The sequence below is a fragment of the Bos mutus genome, chromosome 10 (assembly GCF_027580195.1).
Source record: "Bos mutus isolate GX-2022 chromosome 10, NWIPB_WYAK_1.1, whole genome shotgun sequence".
Lineage (NCBI taxonomy): Eukaryota > Metazoa > Chordata > Mammalia > Artiodactyla > Bovidae > Bos > Bos mutus.
The window spans coordinates 29,065,470-29,084,191 of record NC_091626.1 but is presented as its reverse complement, the minus strand read 5'-3'; the positions used below and the strand labels follow the sequence as shown (position 1 = coordinate 29,084,191).

The following is an 18,722-nucleotide window of genomic DNA, read 5'->3' as shown; positions in this document are numbered from 1 at the left end:
AGAAACATGTGTAATACTTTCCTTGGGGGGAACCCTGCCTAGGTCACTCCTTCGCCAACTCACCATGCTCTTGCTGGGGGTCCTTGGCTGGCACCTTCTGTAGGAGCTTGAGAACATCTTCCTCCCTGAGGGCTGGAAGGTTTGTAAGGTGATGGAGAGAGTAGAGCACTGAGTGGCTGTCTCCACCATGTAAATGACACAAGAGATCTCTCTTTGGTATGGGGTTGCTGAAAGCAAAAGTTGGGAGGATGGAAGGGGAGACAGTTTAAATAATTGCTTGGGAAAAGACCAGTCTCCGTTTCCTCTTATTCTTTCTCTCTGGCTTGTAATACCACAGGTTTCACTTCCCCAAACACTAAATTTCAGATGGACAATGACAGAGGATAGCATTTGTTTTACCCTCAGAGAAGGACATCTATCAAACAAGCTTTTTACTTGTCTAGAAAAGATCTAGGAAGGGCCTTTGTGCTCAGCAGACTCTAAAAAGGCCCCACAGATTAAGCTTCCTAATTTCTGTAACCTTCCTAGCTGAGATCCAACAGGGGCTTCTCTGCTTTTCTTTGAGTCAGGGCCCCTCGCTACTTCCACCTCTGCTGGTAATGTGGGTGAAGAACAAAACAGGAACCCAGATTTAGGGAGGACTAAGGCTAAGTTATCAGGAAAACACAGGACCTCACACACATTTCCAAAGGCAGTTGTTGAATAAAAACGTGACTTAAGATAACATGCAGCTAAGGATGTAGACTACGCCCAAAAGCTGTGTGACTCTAGGCATGTTACTTAACACTTCTGGGCTTCAGGGGCCCCATCTTTAAAATGAGGATAACTTTGGTGTCTATCTCACAGGATTAGGGTCAAGCTCATTACGTAAATGACTTAAAGCAATCCCTGGTATACAGTAAGTGCTCAGGAAACACAAGCTTTTGTTTTTGTTATCATTGTCATCCTTAAATTATCCTCTAGTTATGACCTTGTGGCTGTAGTGAAGATCATCACTACTTGTATTTCTTTCCTGGTTTAATAGTTGGAAAAACTACTTGTTGTGGGTCAATACTGTCAACTCAAGACACTTATGGGGAAGATGTGTTGAAAAGGCCACATGCGTAGATTGTGGGGTCAAGTGTGCCCAGTGGTGGGAAGGGGGCTGGCGGTACAGAACCGTACCTGCTGTGCTGCACACACCACTCCAGGACCTCCAGGTGAGCCCACAGCCCATTGCAGGCATCCCTCAGGAGCTTATCACAGCCTTGGTCCTGCATTGATACAGGAGAAGAAAGAGATGCTGACTCGGGCCCCTGGGGTCAGAGGCTGTGACCTACTTCAGGACCCTGCCCCAGCCCAAAGCCTCATCACACACATTTCTGGAGGAGCTTGGGCTGCAGCATGAGTTACCTGGGTCCTGTGGAGTGTCTGGAGCAGGCTCTTGGCTGACGCTAGGCTCTGGCAGTGTGTCCAGCCCAGGAGCACGAGCAGTCTGCTGAGAGGCCTGAATTCTCTACTGAGCAGGCAGCCAAGACTTGGGAAGTCTTCCTCCTTCAGTAGGGTGAGTGCTGTCACCTGGAAGCCAAAGGAGACGGCTAGAGGACTTGCTGCGCATCAGGGTGAGAAGATTTTCCATTTAGAAGGGAGGTTTCCAACAATGCCAGAAGCGGCCAGTTGTTTACAAAATGTTTACAAAAATACTAGATGGTAAGCTTCCTGAAGGCAGGGACTGACTTCTATTGTATCTCCAGATCCTAGCACAGGATGTAGCACAGAGACTAAGTTAATAAACAGTTGTTGAATTAAACTGGAGCTCAGCTGCAATGGAAGAAGGGTAGAGTAATTAGATTCCCCTGTTAATTAGGTGACATGTTGCTGCCACTGTCTCTTCTTCCTCACACTCTCCAGAAAGCTTACACATACCTGCCCAAGGACAGATACGGAATGAAATGCTGGTAGTTCTAAATATGAATGATACTGGTTCTCAGAGCCTTCTGGAATTGTGAGAGGGACACAAACTAGATGACTTACCACTAAACTGCTTTGCATTGGACAGATGAATGGGCAAGAAAGGAAGAATGAAAAAAACCTGGAAAGGATCCCTGGGAACTTGTGTGATGGAGAATCACTGAGTTTGACTTACCAGGATCTGCTCGAGGAAGTGCTTGCTGTTGCTCAGGCAATAGAAGTAGGCCACTTTCCAGGCGTGGGCTGGGTCAGGATTGGAGAACAAGGCTAGCATTGCCCGCTCAGGATCAAGAGGATCTGGTGGGAGTGAAAATTAACACAGACAGCCCAACTGATGTGAGAGTTCATTCTTTCAGAAAGTTACACCAGATTTTCTACTCTTCTATCTTAAAGACTCTTTCTTCTCTCGGTGTGTGTGCTCAATTCATCAGTTGTGTCTAACTCTTTGCAACCCCATGGCTCCCCTGACCAGGCTCCTCTATCCATGGGATTTCCCAGGCAAGAATACTGGAATGGGTTGTCATTTCCTTCTCCAGGGGATCTTCCTGACGCAGGGATTGAACCTGCAACTTTTGTGGCTTCTGCATTGGCAGGTGGATTTTTTCCCATTAGCGCCACCTCTTTCCTGCTAGTGTATCATTTTTCCCCCATCACTCCATCTTGGACTACAAAATCCGTGCTTTCACAAAGCACAGATGCCCATTTTTACAGAACCCTTGCCCATTTTTCCTTAGCTTTTCCCATTAGATTTCCAGAGCAACATAGAAGACAGGGATTCAGAGGGGTTGGACAGGGTGGAATTGGCAACACAGGAGAAGCTGTGCAGGGACACACCTTTTCCTGAGGGCGTGGCCTTCTCTGCATAGGTGTGGCTGTACAGGGACACCAGGTCCCGCCCGGCCTTGTGCAGCAGGCAGCCCAGCAGCCGCTCCTCCCTCAGGGGACTCCCCTCGGACCTGCAGGCCTCCAGCAGCTCCTCACACAGGAGACGCAGCTCAGCCCCGAGCGGCTCTGCAGGGCAGCGCAGCATCCGCAGAGCCCCGTAGATGGCATCGACTGTCCCTGGGGGAGCGGCGGTAGGGCCCTGCAAAGTTCGCAGTGCCTTCTGAATGAGGTCCACCAGTGCTTTCTGCAGAGGCCAGCCTCGGAGGCCCGCACCATCAACCTCCCCAAGCAGGAGCTCCAGCAGGGCCTGTGCGACCTGGGGGGCCTCCCTCAAGAGATCCCAGAGCATAGACACAGCTTCTGAGCTAAGTCGAGGTGGCCAGCTCTCCTGCCTCAGGTTTCCATCAAGCACAGGGTCCACTCTGTCTTGTGCTAAGACCGCATACAGCTCCTAAATAGAGGATGAAGAGAGAGATGGGTGGTATGCCCAGAATGTCATCATTTACAAGCCTCGATGTTTCCCTCCTTTCAGTGTACACATGCATGGATATATACAATAGTAGCAGTAGCAAAGGTTTCTGTAGTCGCTACTATGTGCCAGGTTCTTTAGACAGAAAAATTAATACTTAAAACCACCTTAGGAAGAAGACACTACTATTATCCTCATTTTGAAGGTGTCCTCTAACTAGGGGGTTGAGGCAAAGAGAGATTTGTCCAAGGCCTCCATCCTCAAGCTAGTCTATCCACACCCCTACCCCCATTGCCCCTGAAACGTACACTGTCACACTAAATCAGGGACTGCAAGCTCAAGACCAGGTAACAAGTTTTTATAAGCACTTAAATTCAATTTTTAAAAGAACACTACAGACTAGTTTTTAACCCTGGATCTAAATCCCAAGCAAGATTTCAGATACAGCCTGTTCTTTTCTTTTTGATTGTTTATTTTTTCTCAACTTTTAATTTTATATTGGAGTATAGCAGATTAACAATTTGGGGATAGTTTCAGGTGGACAGCAAAGGGACTCAGCCATACATATACATGTATCCAATCTTCCCCAAACTCCCCTCCTATCCAGGCTGCCACATAACATTGCAGATACAACCCATTTTTTTATCTTTCCATAAAACCTTCCCCAGTACCTCCAACCCACACAAGTCTCCCTCCTTATGGGGCTCAGTACCATATGGTTTAGTACATAATTGTGCTATGCACGTATTTCCTTCTTCCCCTACTAGACTGTATGTAGTCTTTAAAAGGCAAGATCTCTGGAGCCTATAATTTGTTTGGTAGGTTATTTCCCACTCTTCATTCCTGTGGGTGGTGCTCAGGGATACTTCTTCATTACCTGCCTCCGAGACAGTCAAAGGACCTTGAGTCCTAGTGAAAGTCCCTACCTTAAATCCTACTGTAAATATGTCTTTCATTAGCTGGTGGCCAGGTCATGAAGAAAATAAGCATTAAGCCTCAGAGCATCCCTCATGCACTAAAGGACAGATCTAGTTAAGATTCTGAATCTCTTCCCAGAAGGTGGTTGTGAGGATTAACTATAACATATTCAGTGCACCTGTTACAGAAAAAAGATTTTTTTTTTTTTTTTTCCTTGTCTAAGGGATTTTTCCAGGCAAGACTACTGGAGTGGGTTGCCATTTCCTTCTCCAGAGCTATACTTAGTACTTCTGGCCAAAACACTTCTAGGAAGTCTACAATTAGATAAGATTTCCCTATCTGTAAATTTCCTTCAAGGGGCCTCCCCCTGGTCTGGCCTGAGAAAAGTGAACAGCCAGCATCCTGAGGGCTTGTTTCTGCTGGATCCCTGAAAGCTGGGCTTCTTGAGTGACTGCACACCTGGGAAGACAGAGCTGGGGCTCTTTCTCACCTTGAGGATGTCCTCTGAGATGTCACTTGGGAGGTCTTCTGACAATAAAAGAAACTCAAGTTTTCTCCGGAAGCCAGTTGGGAGTAACTTCTAGAAGAATCATACGAAGGAGCATAGAGATTAAGAATATGATTTAAGGGAATTCCCTGACTATCCAGCGCTTTCACTGCAGTGGGCCTCGGTCCAATTCCTGGCCAGGGAACTAAGATCCCACACACCACATGGAGCAGCCAAAAAAAAAAAAAAGACTATATTTTAGCTGAAAATTATAAGTAAGTACTTACTTTTCTCCCGTTCAGCTTATTTCTGCTGTTTTCTCTAAGATAAAGTACTTTCTTTCTTGATAAAATACTTTTGACCATTATGACCATTACATTTCTAGGTATGTTTTCATTCAGACACTTTTCTTTATAAACAAAAACAGCTAAACTGAACATATACTCCCCTTAAATACTAACACTGAGATCCCACACCGATCAGCCTCAAATGCCAAGGCTTGCTCATTTCATGTGATTTTTTCCCTCCCTAACTTGAGGACCTTCTCCAAGAATCTTCCTTGTGGTGTCCCAAATACCCAGTTATGAGTAAGCTGGGATGGAATGGCCCACATGATCCTTTTTTGGACCAACCCCCTATTTTTAATTTCCATTTTTAGTTAGAAAATTAAAGGGGGAGAGATCTAATGTTCATGAAACACTTATTCTGTGCCAGTTACTACATGCCAAGTTTTCATATGCTTTTAAAAATCTCATTTAATTGCTAAATCAACAAACCTATGGCCTTGGGATGTTTTAAGACATAATTTTCAGTAAAGATGAAATGATTAGGAAGTATTTTCCAATCATTTCAAGCATGAAAAGGAAGATGTTTGTTAAGGAGACATGTCATCAGAGATTAATGCATAAGGGAAGAGAAAGCTTCTGATTTATTCTGTACCTACTTATTTCACAGTAACTTCCCTTCAGCTGGTCCTTAAAACTAAAATGATAGTTCCCCTTTCTCTAGGCACAAATTCAAATAAGATGAAAGTCTGGGACTAATCCTGACAAGCACTCTTTAAAACTAGAGACACCTGTAAATCTTGCAGCTGGTTAAATCTTCCAGAAGATGGGTTTTATTGAAAAGTCTCCTAAGTCAAGGCAAGAAGCACCTGCAGGATTGTGTGTCTATTAAGCGAAGTTTAGAACATAAGAGCATGCTTACTTTATTCATGTGTCATTCATTACATCAGAGGCTAATAAGATCTAGTATGTTCTTGGTCCAAAATCCTTCTTACCATGCCCTCCCCTAATGCTCTATGCCACCTGAATGCATGCATAATGCTAGTGATTGGAAGGTGATAAAGAAAATTCATCTGGCAAGCTGAAAGTTAGTGGTTCCATTGAGGACTAGGAGGAAGGAATAGATAATGCCAGAGAGCAGGCTCTTAATAAAAGAACTGGTTAAGATTTTAGGACTTTCATTTAAAGTCCTAAAGACTGACTAGCTTGTATTTTTCTACTGGTGAGGTTACTTTATGTGTCTGCAGGGTCATAAACATTTAACATTTGTAAAACAGGCAAGAATTTGCCCAATGTTTCTAGGCACAGATTTTCTTATTAGAAAATCAAAGCCACATTCAATGTAGAGAAATCAGAGAATACAAACAGGCAAATGAAAACACACATTCACAACACACACATACCCCAACTCTTTCAACTGAAGGAGAACTATAATGACAACTGTATTCTACGAGTATTCAGACCATTTTCTATATATGCATATAGGCATGCATAACAAACACTGTTTTCTAAACAGCTTTTTCTTTTTCTTCACATAGCAGAATACAAATATCCTTCCACAAGACTGAAAATTCATTCACCATGTAATTTTAATAGTGCCATGGTATGTTACAAATAGATTAATCAGTTCTGGACTGTGGACATGGGAGCTGTTTCCATTTTTCCTCTTTTAGAAGCAGCAGGCTGTGAACATTATGCTGTTCACTTGATAAAACATAAAAAGGCAGAAGGCAAAAATGGATGAAGGAAAGGGAAAATGGAATCACTGTTTCAACAAATAATTAAAAAGGAGCTTTCAGTAGCAGGTGGTAGACAGGAGAAGGAGCTGCCAGCAAGTCCCTAGAAGATGAAGGCCGGTCTAGGATAAAGACTGGCTTTGTAGAACTACTCCAGAAATGCATTTCAAGTCTTGGTCCTTGTATAAAGTTTTAAAATTCTCTGAGGTCCTTGTATAAAGTTTAAAACATTCCCTAAACTGCTTAAATAACTGAGGCACTGGGGCTTTAAGGACCAGATGATCTTCAATGCTGGGTAAAACAACTCTTAAGTCTGTGAAAAGGAGCCAGGGAAGTGAAATACACCTTCAGATCTGGTTGAGTAACTGTACAGAAATTTAACCACCACCAGTTAGCATAGAGTAAGCAAATATGCTCTGTGAGGCGAAAGTTCATCTGGTTTGACAAATTCCATGTGTGTACTGAAAAGGTCCTTGGTAACAGTAAGACATTTTTTTTTCCCCTTTTCTCTTTGAAGATACTTTTGGATATTTTAGTTGAAGATGTCTCTTTTAGATCTGAAACTACAGCCAACTCTGAATCACCCTGGGGTTGATTATTTCTCAGTTTTGCTTCTCTTTCTTCCCTCTCCTGCTGACCTTTTTTGTCATTTCTCTTTGCTAGTCCATTATCAAAAATCTGGATGATGAATGCATTTAGATTAGTAACTTCTGGTACTTTTTGAAATCTATGTTAAGAAAGGTAAGTGTCAGGCAAATTTGGAACTAAAGACAAAATTCATTTTGATGACCAAGAGAAGGGAAGAAGAAAATCAGGCTGAATTATAGACATTTAGAAAACAGAATTTACAGTTTCTTACTTTCCAGTCCATGTAGGCTAAAGATAACATTGAGGTGGGAAAAGGAGAGGACCGAGGAGTTGGAGGCAGAAGACCCTGGTTCTGGCTCCAGTTCTGCCAACTAACTTTATGGTGTGACCTTGAGCCAGTCATCTCTTTTTTGAGTCAGAGGTTCCTCACTTAAATCTTAAAGTGTCAACTTTAATACAAAATTGCCTCAGAGTTTCTTTAATGGATATTTATTTCTGATAATTAACACATATTTCTAAAAGAGCTAAGAACAGTAATTTTTCTTTTTTTTTTTTTAAGAACGGTAATTTTTCTTAAAAACAAACCCTAAACCCTTCCTTATGTTTTCTTTCACTATTAATTTATTCAGTTTTTTATTTGGTAACTTTTAGTTCCAGTCACGTGAGTTATTAACTTATTAATGAATGATGTTTAAATCAATACGATTTCACTGTACTGGACTAGATAAAATACAATTTTTGTATCAACAACCAAGTTTTGATTTAGCCATTCTCCATTATTTGAGTATTACGAGGATTAGACTTTATTCACAGTCTTGTCACTTTCACCGAGTTCTCCAAAGTTCTCTTCCAGCACAAGAGTCACAGTGGTTTTTAACACAATGGTACCACCTCAAATGGTAGGTTGGTGACTCAATGCCAATGCAGGTTAGTAAATTAATAAATGAATTTAGGTAAGGAGACATCAATAAATATTCAAGCCAACCTCACTGCCAATACTGAAAAAGGAATACAACAAACCTCAAAATAAAGGAAGCAGCAGACAGAAGGGAAATTTCACAACTCCTTCCAAGTTCTTTTCAATCCTGGCCTCAGGAGAAAATTTGAAATGTAAACCTATTTACCTTTTCCAGGGCCAACCATTTTTCCAGTACAAGAAGCCAGACCCAGGCTAATCTTTGAGGACTGATATCCTGTCCACATCTGAAAAATGTAAAAAGAAAAAAAAAAATCTAAACAAAGAGTTTCTACTTATTTTTTCTTCTTTGTGATCCAAAATTTAGATTTCACTGCTCAGTCTGTTTTACACCTGAACAGATAAGACATCGCCCTAATGAGAAATTTTTGAATGTATGTGACAGATCAGTAAAGGGAGAATCAGAACAGAACTAGCAGCATTCACTTAAAAAAAAAAAGGGAAAAGGTCTCAATTCTATCTCTATCTCCTTATCTAGTCTTTCTTATTTTTAACAAAATAATATTCCATCAAAAGCCATAAAAGCAAAGCTATCTGAAACAGAAAACTTGAAATCTTGAAATAGAAACTGATATCAAGTAATCAAAGAAACCAGAAAGTTCATAAAAATTTAACTCTATGCTAAAAATAGGATTGGGGCTTCCCAGGTTGCCCTAGTGGTAAAGAACCTGTCTGCTAATGCAGGATATATTAGAGAGGTGGGTTCAGTCCCTGCATTGGAAGATTCCCTGGAGTAGGAAATGGCAACCCATTCCAGTATTCTTGCCTGGAGAATTCCATGGACAGAGGAACCTGGCAGGCTACAGTCCATAGGGTCGCAAAGAGTTGGACGTGACTGAAGCGACTTAGCATAAAAAACAGAATTACAGGAATTCATAAGCCTTTCTTTGAAGTTAGTAGTTTAGACAGTAATTGACTAGAATCCAAATTTAAAGGAAAAAAAAAAGGAAGAAAAGAATCATGTAAATCTCCATTCTATATGTAATACAATACTTTCTTATAAATAATTGCCAGAGTAAGGAAAAATGAGGGAAAAGACTGAAGTTTAACTCCTCTACCACTAACTGCTAATAGCACTGCTAAGGACTTCAAAATTCACACAGAGAACATTGGTTGCCAGGGGACAAGGAAGGAATCAATGCACAAACAGGTAGTCCCAGGGACGGGGGGGAATTCTTTTGCGGTGATGCCTGATTATAGTGGTAGTTACATGAATCTAAGAATGGATAAAGATGCACAGAACTACACACATAAAAATGAATACATATTGGGACTACCCGGGTGGTCCAGTGGTCGGGACTCCCACTTCTAATGCATGGGGTGTGGGTTCCATCTTTGGTTGGGGCACTAGGACCCTGCATGCAGTGCAGCACGGCCAAAAAAAAAAAAAAAAAAGAGAGAATGCAGATTAAAAAATGGTGAAGACTGAATAAGGGCTGTAGTCTAGCTAACAGTGGTGGTGGTTTAGTCACCTAGTCGTGTCCAACTCTTTGCGACCCCATAGGCTGCCAGCTCCTCTGTCCATGGGATTTCCCAGGAAAGAAACTGGAATGGGTTGCCATTTCCTTCTCCAAAGGATCTTCCTGACCCTGGGGCTGAACCCAAGTCTCCTGCATTGGCAGATGAATTCTTTACCAATAAGCCATGAGGGAAGCCCCCACCTAGTTAACAGTACTGGTGTCAATTTCTTGGTTTGATATTGACTATAGTTATATAAGATGTCACAATTGGGGGAAGTTGGGGAAAGGGTACTCTTTGTATCATTTATGCATTTCTTGTGAGTCTATAATTAATTATTTCAAAATAAAAAGCTTTAAGTGAACTCACTTCTGGTCCTTTGTTAAAGCTACAACAGTATCTTCAATTTCACAAGCAAGAAGGGAGCAGGATTTGCTCTTATGGAGGCAAAGAAAATGCTTTATTATTAATGATAATAAACATGAAATGCTGGTTCCAGGCTTAAATGCAGTTTCAGATGCTAGTTCAAAGCCAAACTGATTAAGTAATAAACAGGCATGTATCAATATTATAGAAGTAAAATTTCAGAACAAGTGAAATACAATCTGCCTTTGTTAATTCTTCACAGGTGATTGAGTGAGGCACGTGGACCAGAGCTCAAGTATTGAACCTTTCCTCTCCGGTCCTGTGACTGCATGGCAGGAAGCGAGAGATCCCTTACCTCAGCTGATTGGGACACAGGACCAGCGCCCAAAGTATATCTTCCACCTTCTTTGGGATATCCCCTTGTGCCTCGTGTAGCTGAGGTACGCATGCCTTTGCCAGTTCCCATTCTCCTCTCCGAAGGCACTCACAGAAAAATCCTAAAAGCTGCTTCTGGGAAGCAGCTTCTTCTTTTCCAAACGGATGGTGCATTTTCCCCAGCACAGAGTGCAGGGAGATATAAACAGATGAATTACACAAAACACATCGGCTTTTTTCTCATTTGTGGACTATCTCCTAGAAACAATACACATCCGAGAGAGAAGAAAAGGAAGGAATAAGACAAACTAGTAACTATTACTCGCACGAGGAAAGGCAGGACTTACTTTTCTAATTTGACATGTTACCGTCTCTCTTTTTGAGAAGTTCCACCTTTCCACAAGGGGTGGATCCCATCTTTCTAGGCGCATCCAATATTTAATTAATATTAATCGTCATATTAGCCCGCGACGCAGACCCAAAACTCCACTTCCTTATTTCCTCCTGAACTTTATGCCCAATCCGGCCCCGAATCTCCAGGTGGTCGCCTCCCTAAAGATGAGAAATTCAGCAGGAACCTCCCTAGTTTGAGCCCTCTTTTAAGACAGAGTACTGATGATCAGGAGAGGAATCGGGGTCAGAACTGGAGGGCGGTGGGGACTGGGGCGCAGGGATGCTTCCTACCGGGATCGTGGAGAGTGCTCCTGCCTTCTTGGGGCGCCTTACACTCACCAGCTCCCGGTGCCCAAATCTGTACATCTTCCAGCGAAGCCATGTTTGAGCCGAGTCAGGTGACAAATCTTGTTCGGCAGGCTGGGGCGGGGGAGGGGGGGAGGGGGGGAAGCGGGAATGACGATTGACATCGGCTACTGTAATTGGTCAATGGAGGAAAGATGCAAATAAAGCGCCATATTTGTTTGGGTCACGTGACTCTACCTCAGGCCCCGAGGAAGCCAGCCAGCTGGGAAAGCGATACCAGATACGTGCCTTAGGACCATCCCTCATAGTTCTGACAGTTCCTCCGCTTGATACCTTCCGTTTTGCCTTCGATGGAGTGAGTGGCAGGAATAGCTGTGTGCCTTGATCTTTTTCTTTTGTTTTCTTTTCTCCTCCTAGTTTGAAGTTAGCGTTTGCCTAGCGCCAGCCAGTGACAGTGCTTTGCCACGCCCTGGGGATACCCAGATCAAGGAGACTTAACGTGAAGTCGCTCAGTCGTGTCCGACTCTTTGCGACCCCATGGACTGTAGCCTACCAGGCTCCTCCGTCCATGGGATTTTCCAGGCAAGAGTACTGGAGTGGATTGCCATTTCCTTCGCCAAGGGATCTTCCCAACCCAGGGATCGAACCCGGGTCTCCCGCATCATAGACAGATGCTTTTCCGTCTGAGCCACCAGGGAAGTCCAAGGCGACTTAAGTCCTCCGTTATTATTCCGACCACTTGGACTCCCTTATAATTCCAGAACCCTACGTTCTGAATTTCCGGTTCCTTCTGCTTAACCCCCGTTATGTATTTGCTCATTTACCGACTTATGACCAACCTAAACAGCATGTTAAAAAGCAGAGACATTACTTTGTCAACAAAGGTCCGTCTAGTCAAGGCTATGGTTTTTCCAGTAGTCATGTATGGATGTGAGAGTTGCACTATAAAGAAAGCTGAGCGCCAAAGAATTGATGCTTTTGAACTGTGGTGTTGGAGAAGCCTCTTGAGAGTCCCTTGGACTGCAAGGAGATCCATCCAGTGTATCCTAAAGGAGATCAGTCCTGGGTGTTCACTGGAAGGGCTGATGCTAAAGCTGAAACTCCAATACTTTGGCCACCTGATGCGAGGAGCTGACTCATTTGATAAGACCCTGATGCTGGGAAAGATTGAGGGCAGGAGGAGAGGGGGACGACTGAGGATGAGATGGCTGGATGGCATCACCGACTCAATGGACATGGGTTTGGGTGGACTCCTGGAGTTGGTGATGGACAGGGAGGCCTGGCATGCTGCAGTTCATGGGGTCGCAAAGAGTCAGGCACGACTGAGCAACTGAACTGAACCGACAGCCGTGAACTGTGCACTAGACTCTACTTTAGAAGCTGAAGAAGGTACGGTCTTATCCTCAAAGAGATCACAGTCTACTGAGGGGTGCAGGTCAATAGTAAGGATGCAGTGGGCTAAATGATAAGACAGAGGTATGCACAGGGGAGATGAGAGCAAAGAATTAGCAAAAAGCCATTCTCAAATATAATAATCTGAAATTGAGTCTTAAAACAATTTACTAGGTTTCCTCATCACAGCTGCTTTTATACTGAACTTTCTGGTTTCCGTCATGTTCTTCAACTATAGACTAGGACTTTTCCCCGTTACATGTTTTTGGCTTGAGCAGTTTCATTCAATGTTTTCCAAACTATTTCACCACCAAAGGCGGAGAAAAAACCAAAGCAAACCAAAAGTTCTCTTCCAAAACTTGGATGATTGGTGGATTCTCATCTATTCTCAGAAAATTAACTTGTCTTTCTGGTCCATTAAGAAGTTTTTCTCCAGTACTCTTGCCTGGAAAATCCCATGAACGGAGGAGCCTGGTAGGCTGCAGACCATAAGGTCGCTAAGAGTCGGACACGACTGAGCGACTTCACTTTCACTTTTCACTTTCATGTATTGGAGAAGGAAATGGCAACCCACTCCAGTGTTCTTGGCTGGAGAATCCCAGGGACGGGGAAGCCTGGTGGGCTGCCGTCTGTGGGGTCACACAGAGTCGGACACGACTGAAGTGACTTAGTAGCAGCAAGCAGTTTTTAAATGAAGTGACAAAATAAAGAATAGAAAATTAAAAGAAAATCACTTCCTGGCATCGTATTCTCCTTGCTGATATTCCTCCACCGGATTTTAATAATCAGTATAATGGGAAATTGATTGCGACTCACAGGTATTGGAGAGTGTGAACTACAATTCCCAGCAAGCAGCGGAGCCGCCCTGGGCCTGTGCCTACCTTTTATTGGATAGTTCCCCAGGGTGACGACCCAATCAGGGCTTCGGTTGTTACTTTTCCTCACTTTCCGCGGGGAAGTGTGTAAGGGATAGGGGAAACTTTGAAAGTTGGATGCTGCAGAACCCGGTACTGGAAAGTTTCCTGTTGAGGGCGGTTTGAGGGAATGGGGTGCGCTTATTATTTCCTGCTCCCTCTCTGGGGACGTGTTGTTGATATCGGGGGAGTGGAGAGCCACTCTTGGGTGCAGGCGCACGCCCCCTTAGGTACATTGGGATCTTAACTTGATCCCAGCCTCAGATCTTAGGGGGTCTGGTATTCCTTTGTGGGGGTTGCGTGGAAGCTGCACCTTTTTGGGAAGAGCTATTGTTAAGGGATTCTGGGGTGATGTTTTCGCCTCTTGATGTCCATCCATCTTCCCACGTGTGGGCAGTTTGAGGTCTAGGAAGGAGAGCCTGTCATTAAGGAAAGTTGAGTGTCTTCTTGTCTTCAGGTGTTGTTGAATTAGAGGTACTTAATAGTGTGGAATATGGAGTCAGATACTTGGATTCGAATGCAGACTCCACCTTGTGCTAGATGTTATGTAGGCTTTGCTTAAGTTTTTCAACTCCCAGTGCCTCAATATCAAACTATAAAATGGGGTAAAAATCGGAGTTCTTGGAAAAGTGGCATGTAATAAGGGCTCAAGAAATATTAGCTATGATTGTTAATTCATAGTTTTCTATTGTGAGGATTTTTCTTTTGATAAGAAGAGCATTCACTTTGCAGGATCGAACTTCTTCCCTCACACCCTTGTGTACATGCACTCGCACATATACGCAGAGCATGGATTTAACGTGGAAGAAACAAACGTTCAAGCCATGACAATGTGTTAATAAGATTATCGAACAAATGAGTACACCATGGGATGAGAACATTGGAGAGAAACAGAGTAAGCAGGAAGTCTTTGTGGAGGAAAATCAGGGAGGCAGGATGGCGCTTATGTAACCTATTAATGTTATGGCTGGAAGGCAGGTCACCTGAGGTTGCAAACGCTGGTTTTGCTGAATGAATTAATAGTAATTGTTAGCACTCCGAGCCAGGCACCATCCACATCCTCTAACCTTCACTACGTTCCTGCAAAGTAGATATTTACACGATGTCTGTTTTTCAGATGAGCAAAGTAAGGTACTGGGAGGCAAGTGATTTTACCAGAAAGGTCAGAATCTGGGCCTTGCAATCTGATATATGAATAAGAGGAAAGTGAGGGACCAGTTTACCAAGAGGCTTTAGGCCATCATAAGAAATGAGTTTATCCTGTGGTCTCACCGTCCCATGGGCAGTTTGAAAGGATGAGAGCGACAGGATTGGAGCACATTTTTAGGAGGCTACCTCTGACAGGATTGTGACTTGTGGGTCAGTTTGGTGCTTATTCCTCTCTGCTTCCATCTGAGTGTGTGTTCTTGTTGCTGTTGTGTCCGACTCTTTGTCACCCTGTGGACTGTGGCTGCCTAGGGGGATTTTCCAGGCAAGAATACTGGAGTGAGTTGACATAGCACATTTAAATTCCTATGACAGTACTTGCTACATGACTAATTATTTGTGTATGTATTACTTTTCATCTTTTACTGTGAGTTTCCAAAGGGGAGAAATATACTTAAGTGATTCTTGTGCCACAGCACTCAGCAGAATGTGTGCTTAAGAAGCATCTGTGGAAGGAACAAACGATTTATTTTTTTGTGGGTTGGTGGGTGGGTGTGCAGGGCAGGGAGTGACCAGAGGCAATATGAGTAGTCTAGGCAAGTGATGTGTGTGTGTGCGCTCAGTCGTGTTTGACTCTTTGCGACCCCGTGGACTGTAGCCCACCAGGCTCTTCTGTCCATGGGATTTCCCAGGCAAGAATACTGGAGTGGGTTGCCATTTCCTTCTTCAGGGGATCTTCCCTATCCAGGGATCAAACCTGCGTCTCTTGCATTGGCAGGTGGATTCTTTTATCACTGAGCCACCAGAGAAGCCCTGTTCTCCTTTTTGGGTTGAATTTATTAGTCAAAATGATGTCGTTGCCCAGAGCTACCTGGTATGTGAAGACCCTGGGCAATGATTCAACAGATGTCACTTGGTAAACTTTCTATTGGAGACACAAAACCCAACACTGACAAATTCCCTTTGAGTAAAATGAGAAGGATTTATTTTGTGATTGTGGGAGGGATGTGTGTGTGAGAGAGAGAAAGATGAGGGAGAGAGAAAGAGTGTTAATCTGATTAGAAATTTGGGCCATGGTATTGGAAATAAATATCTACATTCTCAGTGAATAGTTTAGTTCCCAAATGTGACTCTTTTTCTGATCATTTTATTGTTTTATCTCCTGGAACAATGAAGAGTCCCTGTTTCTATTTTATCCAGAGGATATTCTGCCATCTGAGTATAATACAGCTTCTCCTTTGTTTGTGTAATTAAGAGAATCACAGTGATTCTGTTCTAACTCTCTGAAGGCACATATTTCATGAGCCTCATTTAGTCCTTACAGGGTTCAACAGCAAGAGTGAAATTTAATTGCATGTGGGAATATGAGCAGCTACTATAATAAAAAACAATTTCAGTTTGTAAATAACACCTGAAATAACAAAATCTCAGTTGATTCAGAATGTTTGTTCTGACTCCTAAAAGAGAGGTTCAGTATGATTATGGACTTGTAGAAGAGTGTACTGACTAAGGGATAGGCCTCAGAGTCAGACTTCCTGGGTTCAAATTCTGGATCTACCATTTACTTTTTTTGGTAACAGTGGAATGGCTAACCTTTCCAGACTTTGGTTTTCTCATATGTAAAAATGGGATCCATCATCAGCCTTCTTATAGGGCTGTTGAGAAGCTTAAATGTGGCAATTGATGTAAAGCTTTGAAACAGTGCCTGATATATAGAAGGTGGTCAATAACTTTATTATTGTTTCAGTACAATGAAAGCAGACGTTTTGGGAGTGCTCTTTGGAAATATTTGTATTAATTACACATCCAAATAAAGTTTATGGATGAACTGAAAATCTTAAGAAAGAAAGAAAAAGTGAAGTTGCTCAGTCATGTCTGACTCTTTGTGACCCCGTGGGCTGTAGCCTACCAGGCTTTTCTGTCCATGGGATTCTCCAGGCAAGAATACTGGAGTGGGTTACCATTTCCTTCTCCAGGGGATCTTCCTGACCCAGGGATTGAACTCAGGTCTCCGGCATTGGAGGCAGATGCTGGTATTATTATATTTGTGTAATAAGTTTTTAAAGAATTTTTGTGAAATGCAGATTCTTACATTGTTTGTTTCCATGTTTGACAAACAGTAGTCTCCCCCATTTAAAGTATTTAGAAAGATTTATAGCCTTCTTTTATTTTATCAGTAATATTTTAAATACCATACATTTCATTTTATATATGGAGAAGCTTGAAAAATGTTTTATTTTGTAGAGTGTTGTGGATAGCCCATCTGCTACTGCTTATGCTATTTCCCAATGTTTTTTCAAGGTTCTTTTTCTTGCGGCACCTGGAGGCATGGGTAGCAAGAAACTAAGACGAGTGGGTTTATCGCAAGAGCTGTGTGACCGTCTGAACAGACATCAGATCGTTACCTGTCAGGTACAATTTGTTTAATTTTTCTCAGTGAGAAACCTTAAGTGCAAATTAATCTTAAGTGTACCTAAATAACTCTTTTCTTAAAAAAATTTTGCTTCAAGTTTTAGAAAACGTGTTTATTTTAATTGGAGGATAATTGCTTTAAAATATTGTTTTGGTTTCTGCCATATATCAACATGAATCAGCCATAGGTATACATATGTCCCCTCCTTCTTGACCGTCCCTCCCAATAATTCTTAATTGCATCTGAATGAACATTTAGGTTTAAGAAAAAAGATAAATGATGGCGCTTGCTAATTCAAAATAACAAACCACTTACCTTGTATTTCCAAATGTGATTTCATTTCAAGAGTTTTGCATTTTAGTTAGGCTTGGGTCTGGAGAATGCTCATGGCAGAAGGCGAAATACACCTGGCCATTTATTTGGGATTCTAGAGAAGTTTTGTCCTTGTAAAAGAAATTCTGTAGTTACATGAGAAATATGACTCAAATGAGGAGACAGTATTCAAAATGGAGAATTTCTCATGAAAGCAAGAAAAATTTTTAGGATTATTTTTCTATCAGTGGAGTGATGTTGTATATTTAAACACAAGAGTAAAGCAAATCCCTCTTAGGAGGTTAAATTAGATTTAACATTTTACATTAGGATTTAATCCTTGATAAGATGGACTTTTAGAGAATGCTGGAGTTTTTTTTTTTTTTTCCCAATTGTTTTGTGTGTTAATGCTATCTTTGCTTTCTCTGTTATACATTGGATAACCTTCGTGTTCATACTTTGAAACACTCTTAAAAATATGATATTTAACATTTCAGTCCATAGTTGGTTTTATTCTCTCTCAATTATTAAATACTTCCTCTGAATGATCTTATAGCTTAGGATGAAACGGATTTCATTTCTGGGTGTCTGTTTGTGTCCAAACTTTTGGGCACAGGGGCAGTGCTCATATCCACTTGGGCTGATTTCTGCTGCTGTGTATTTTTACTTGGTGTGTCCTCTGATATATACTAAGTTGGATAATTAGAAGATAAGATTATGTCATATCTTCTGGTTAAGGAATATGTAGGAGGAAAATACTATAAGAAACATACAAACTGATCTACAATAAATGATGCTTTTATTTACACATGGACAGTGTCAATTGAAAGCTTCCTTTTAATTCCAGTATCTTTGTTATACATGTATATTTAAAATAGTCTCTTTATGTTTTTAGGACTTTCTGTGTCTTTCCCCACTGGAGCTTATGAAGATGACTGGCCTTAGTTATCAAGGTGTCCATGAACTTCTGTGTCTGGTTAGCAGGGCCTGTGCACCACAGATGCAAACGGTATATATGTATTTTAGAGTTATGGTTTGGTTATGATTTTTATTTTGAAAAGCTTCTGTATTCTCTTTAAAATCTTTTAGGGGATAAGGTAAAAGCAAAAATAGAGATGAACACCTCAAAAATACCAACCCTCACAACATAAGAGTTAGTCCTCTAATGAGAATAAATTTATGTTCTTTATAATTTCATGGGAGACAGTTACGGGAATGAGAGGTAACAGGAATTTTTTTTCTCTGTAGCTGGCAGTTTTATTTCAAAAGGTCATCTTTCTCTTTTACTTGTTTGGGAAGGATTTGTGAACCTCATGGTTAAACTATAATATACTCATTTAGAGTATATTTAGGA

General features: G+C 42.0%; 2 protein-coding genes across 5 annotated transcripts in view; one reads left to right on the top strand and one right to left on the bottom strand.

Moving 5' to 3' along the window:
• ZFYVE26 (zinc finger FYVE-type containing 26) overlaps nucleotides 1–11,321 on the bottom strand; it is a 71,875-nt gene extending 60,554 nt beyond the window's left edge. The window contains exons 1-9 of one of the 2 annotated variants that reach the window (XM_070377665.1): nucleotides 11,225–11,321; nucleotides 10,473–10,750; nucleotides 8,442–8,520; nucleotides 4,713–4,802; nucleotides 2,785–3,286; nucleotides 2,126–2,247; nucleotides 1,393–1,557; nucleotides 1,165–1,253; nucleotides 64–227 (exon numbers count right to left, since the gene is read on the bottom strand). In XM_070377665.1, coding sequence (XP_070233766.1) covers nucleotides 64–227; nucleotides 1,165–1,253; nucleotides 1,393–1,557; nucleotides 2,126–2,247; nucleotides 2,785–3,286; nucleotides 4,713–4,802; nucleotides 8,442–8,520; nucleotides 10,473–10,666 — 1,405 coding nt within the window. In that variant the 5' untranslated portion in view covers nucleotides 10,667–10,750; nucleotides 11,225–11,321. Of the gene's footprint in view, nucleotides 1–63; nucleotides 228–1,164; nucleotides 1,254–1,392; nucleotides 1,558–2,125; nucleotides 2,248–2,784; nucleotides 3,287–4,712; nucleotides 4,803–8,441; nucleotides 8,521–10,472; nucleotides 10,751–11,176 lie in introns of both variants that reach the window. The other variant, XM_070377666.1, reaches the window with a different exon arrangement.
• A 204-nt stretch (nucleotides 11,322–11,525) lies between these two features.
• The window catches only part of RAD51B (RAD51 paralog B), a 620,294-nt gene continuing 613,097 nt past the window's right edge, over nucleotides 11,526–18,722 (top strand). For 2 of the 3 annotated variants that reach the window (XM_005905730.3, XM_070377664.1), the window contains exons 1-3: nucleotides 13,541–13,590; nucleotides 16,945–17,055; nucleotides 18,264–18,377. In XM_005905730.3, the coding sequence (XP_005905792.1) occupies nucleotides 13,576–13,590; nucleotides 16,945–17,055; nucleotides 18,264–18,377 (240 nt within the window). In that variant the 5' untranslated portion in view covers nucleotides 13,541–13,575. Of the gene's footprint in view, nucleotides 11,547–13,540; nucleotides 13,591–16,944; nucleotides 17,056–18,263; nucleotides 18,378–18,722 lie in introns of those variants that run through there. The other variant, XM_070377663.1, reaches the window with a different exon arrangement.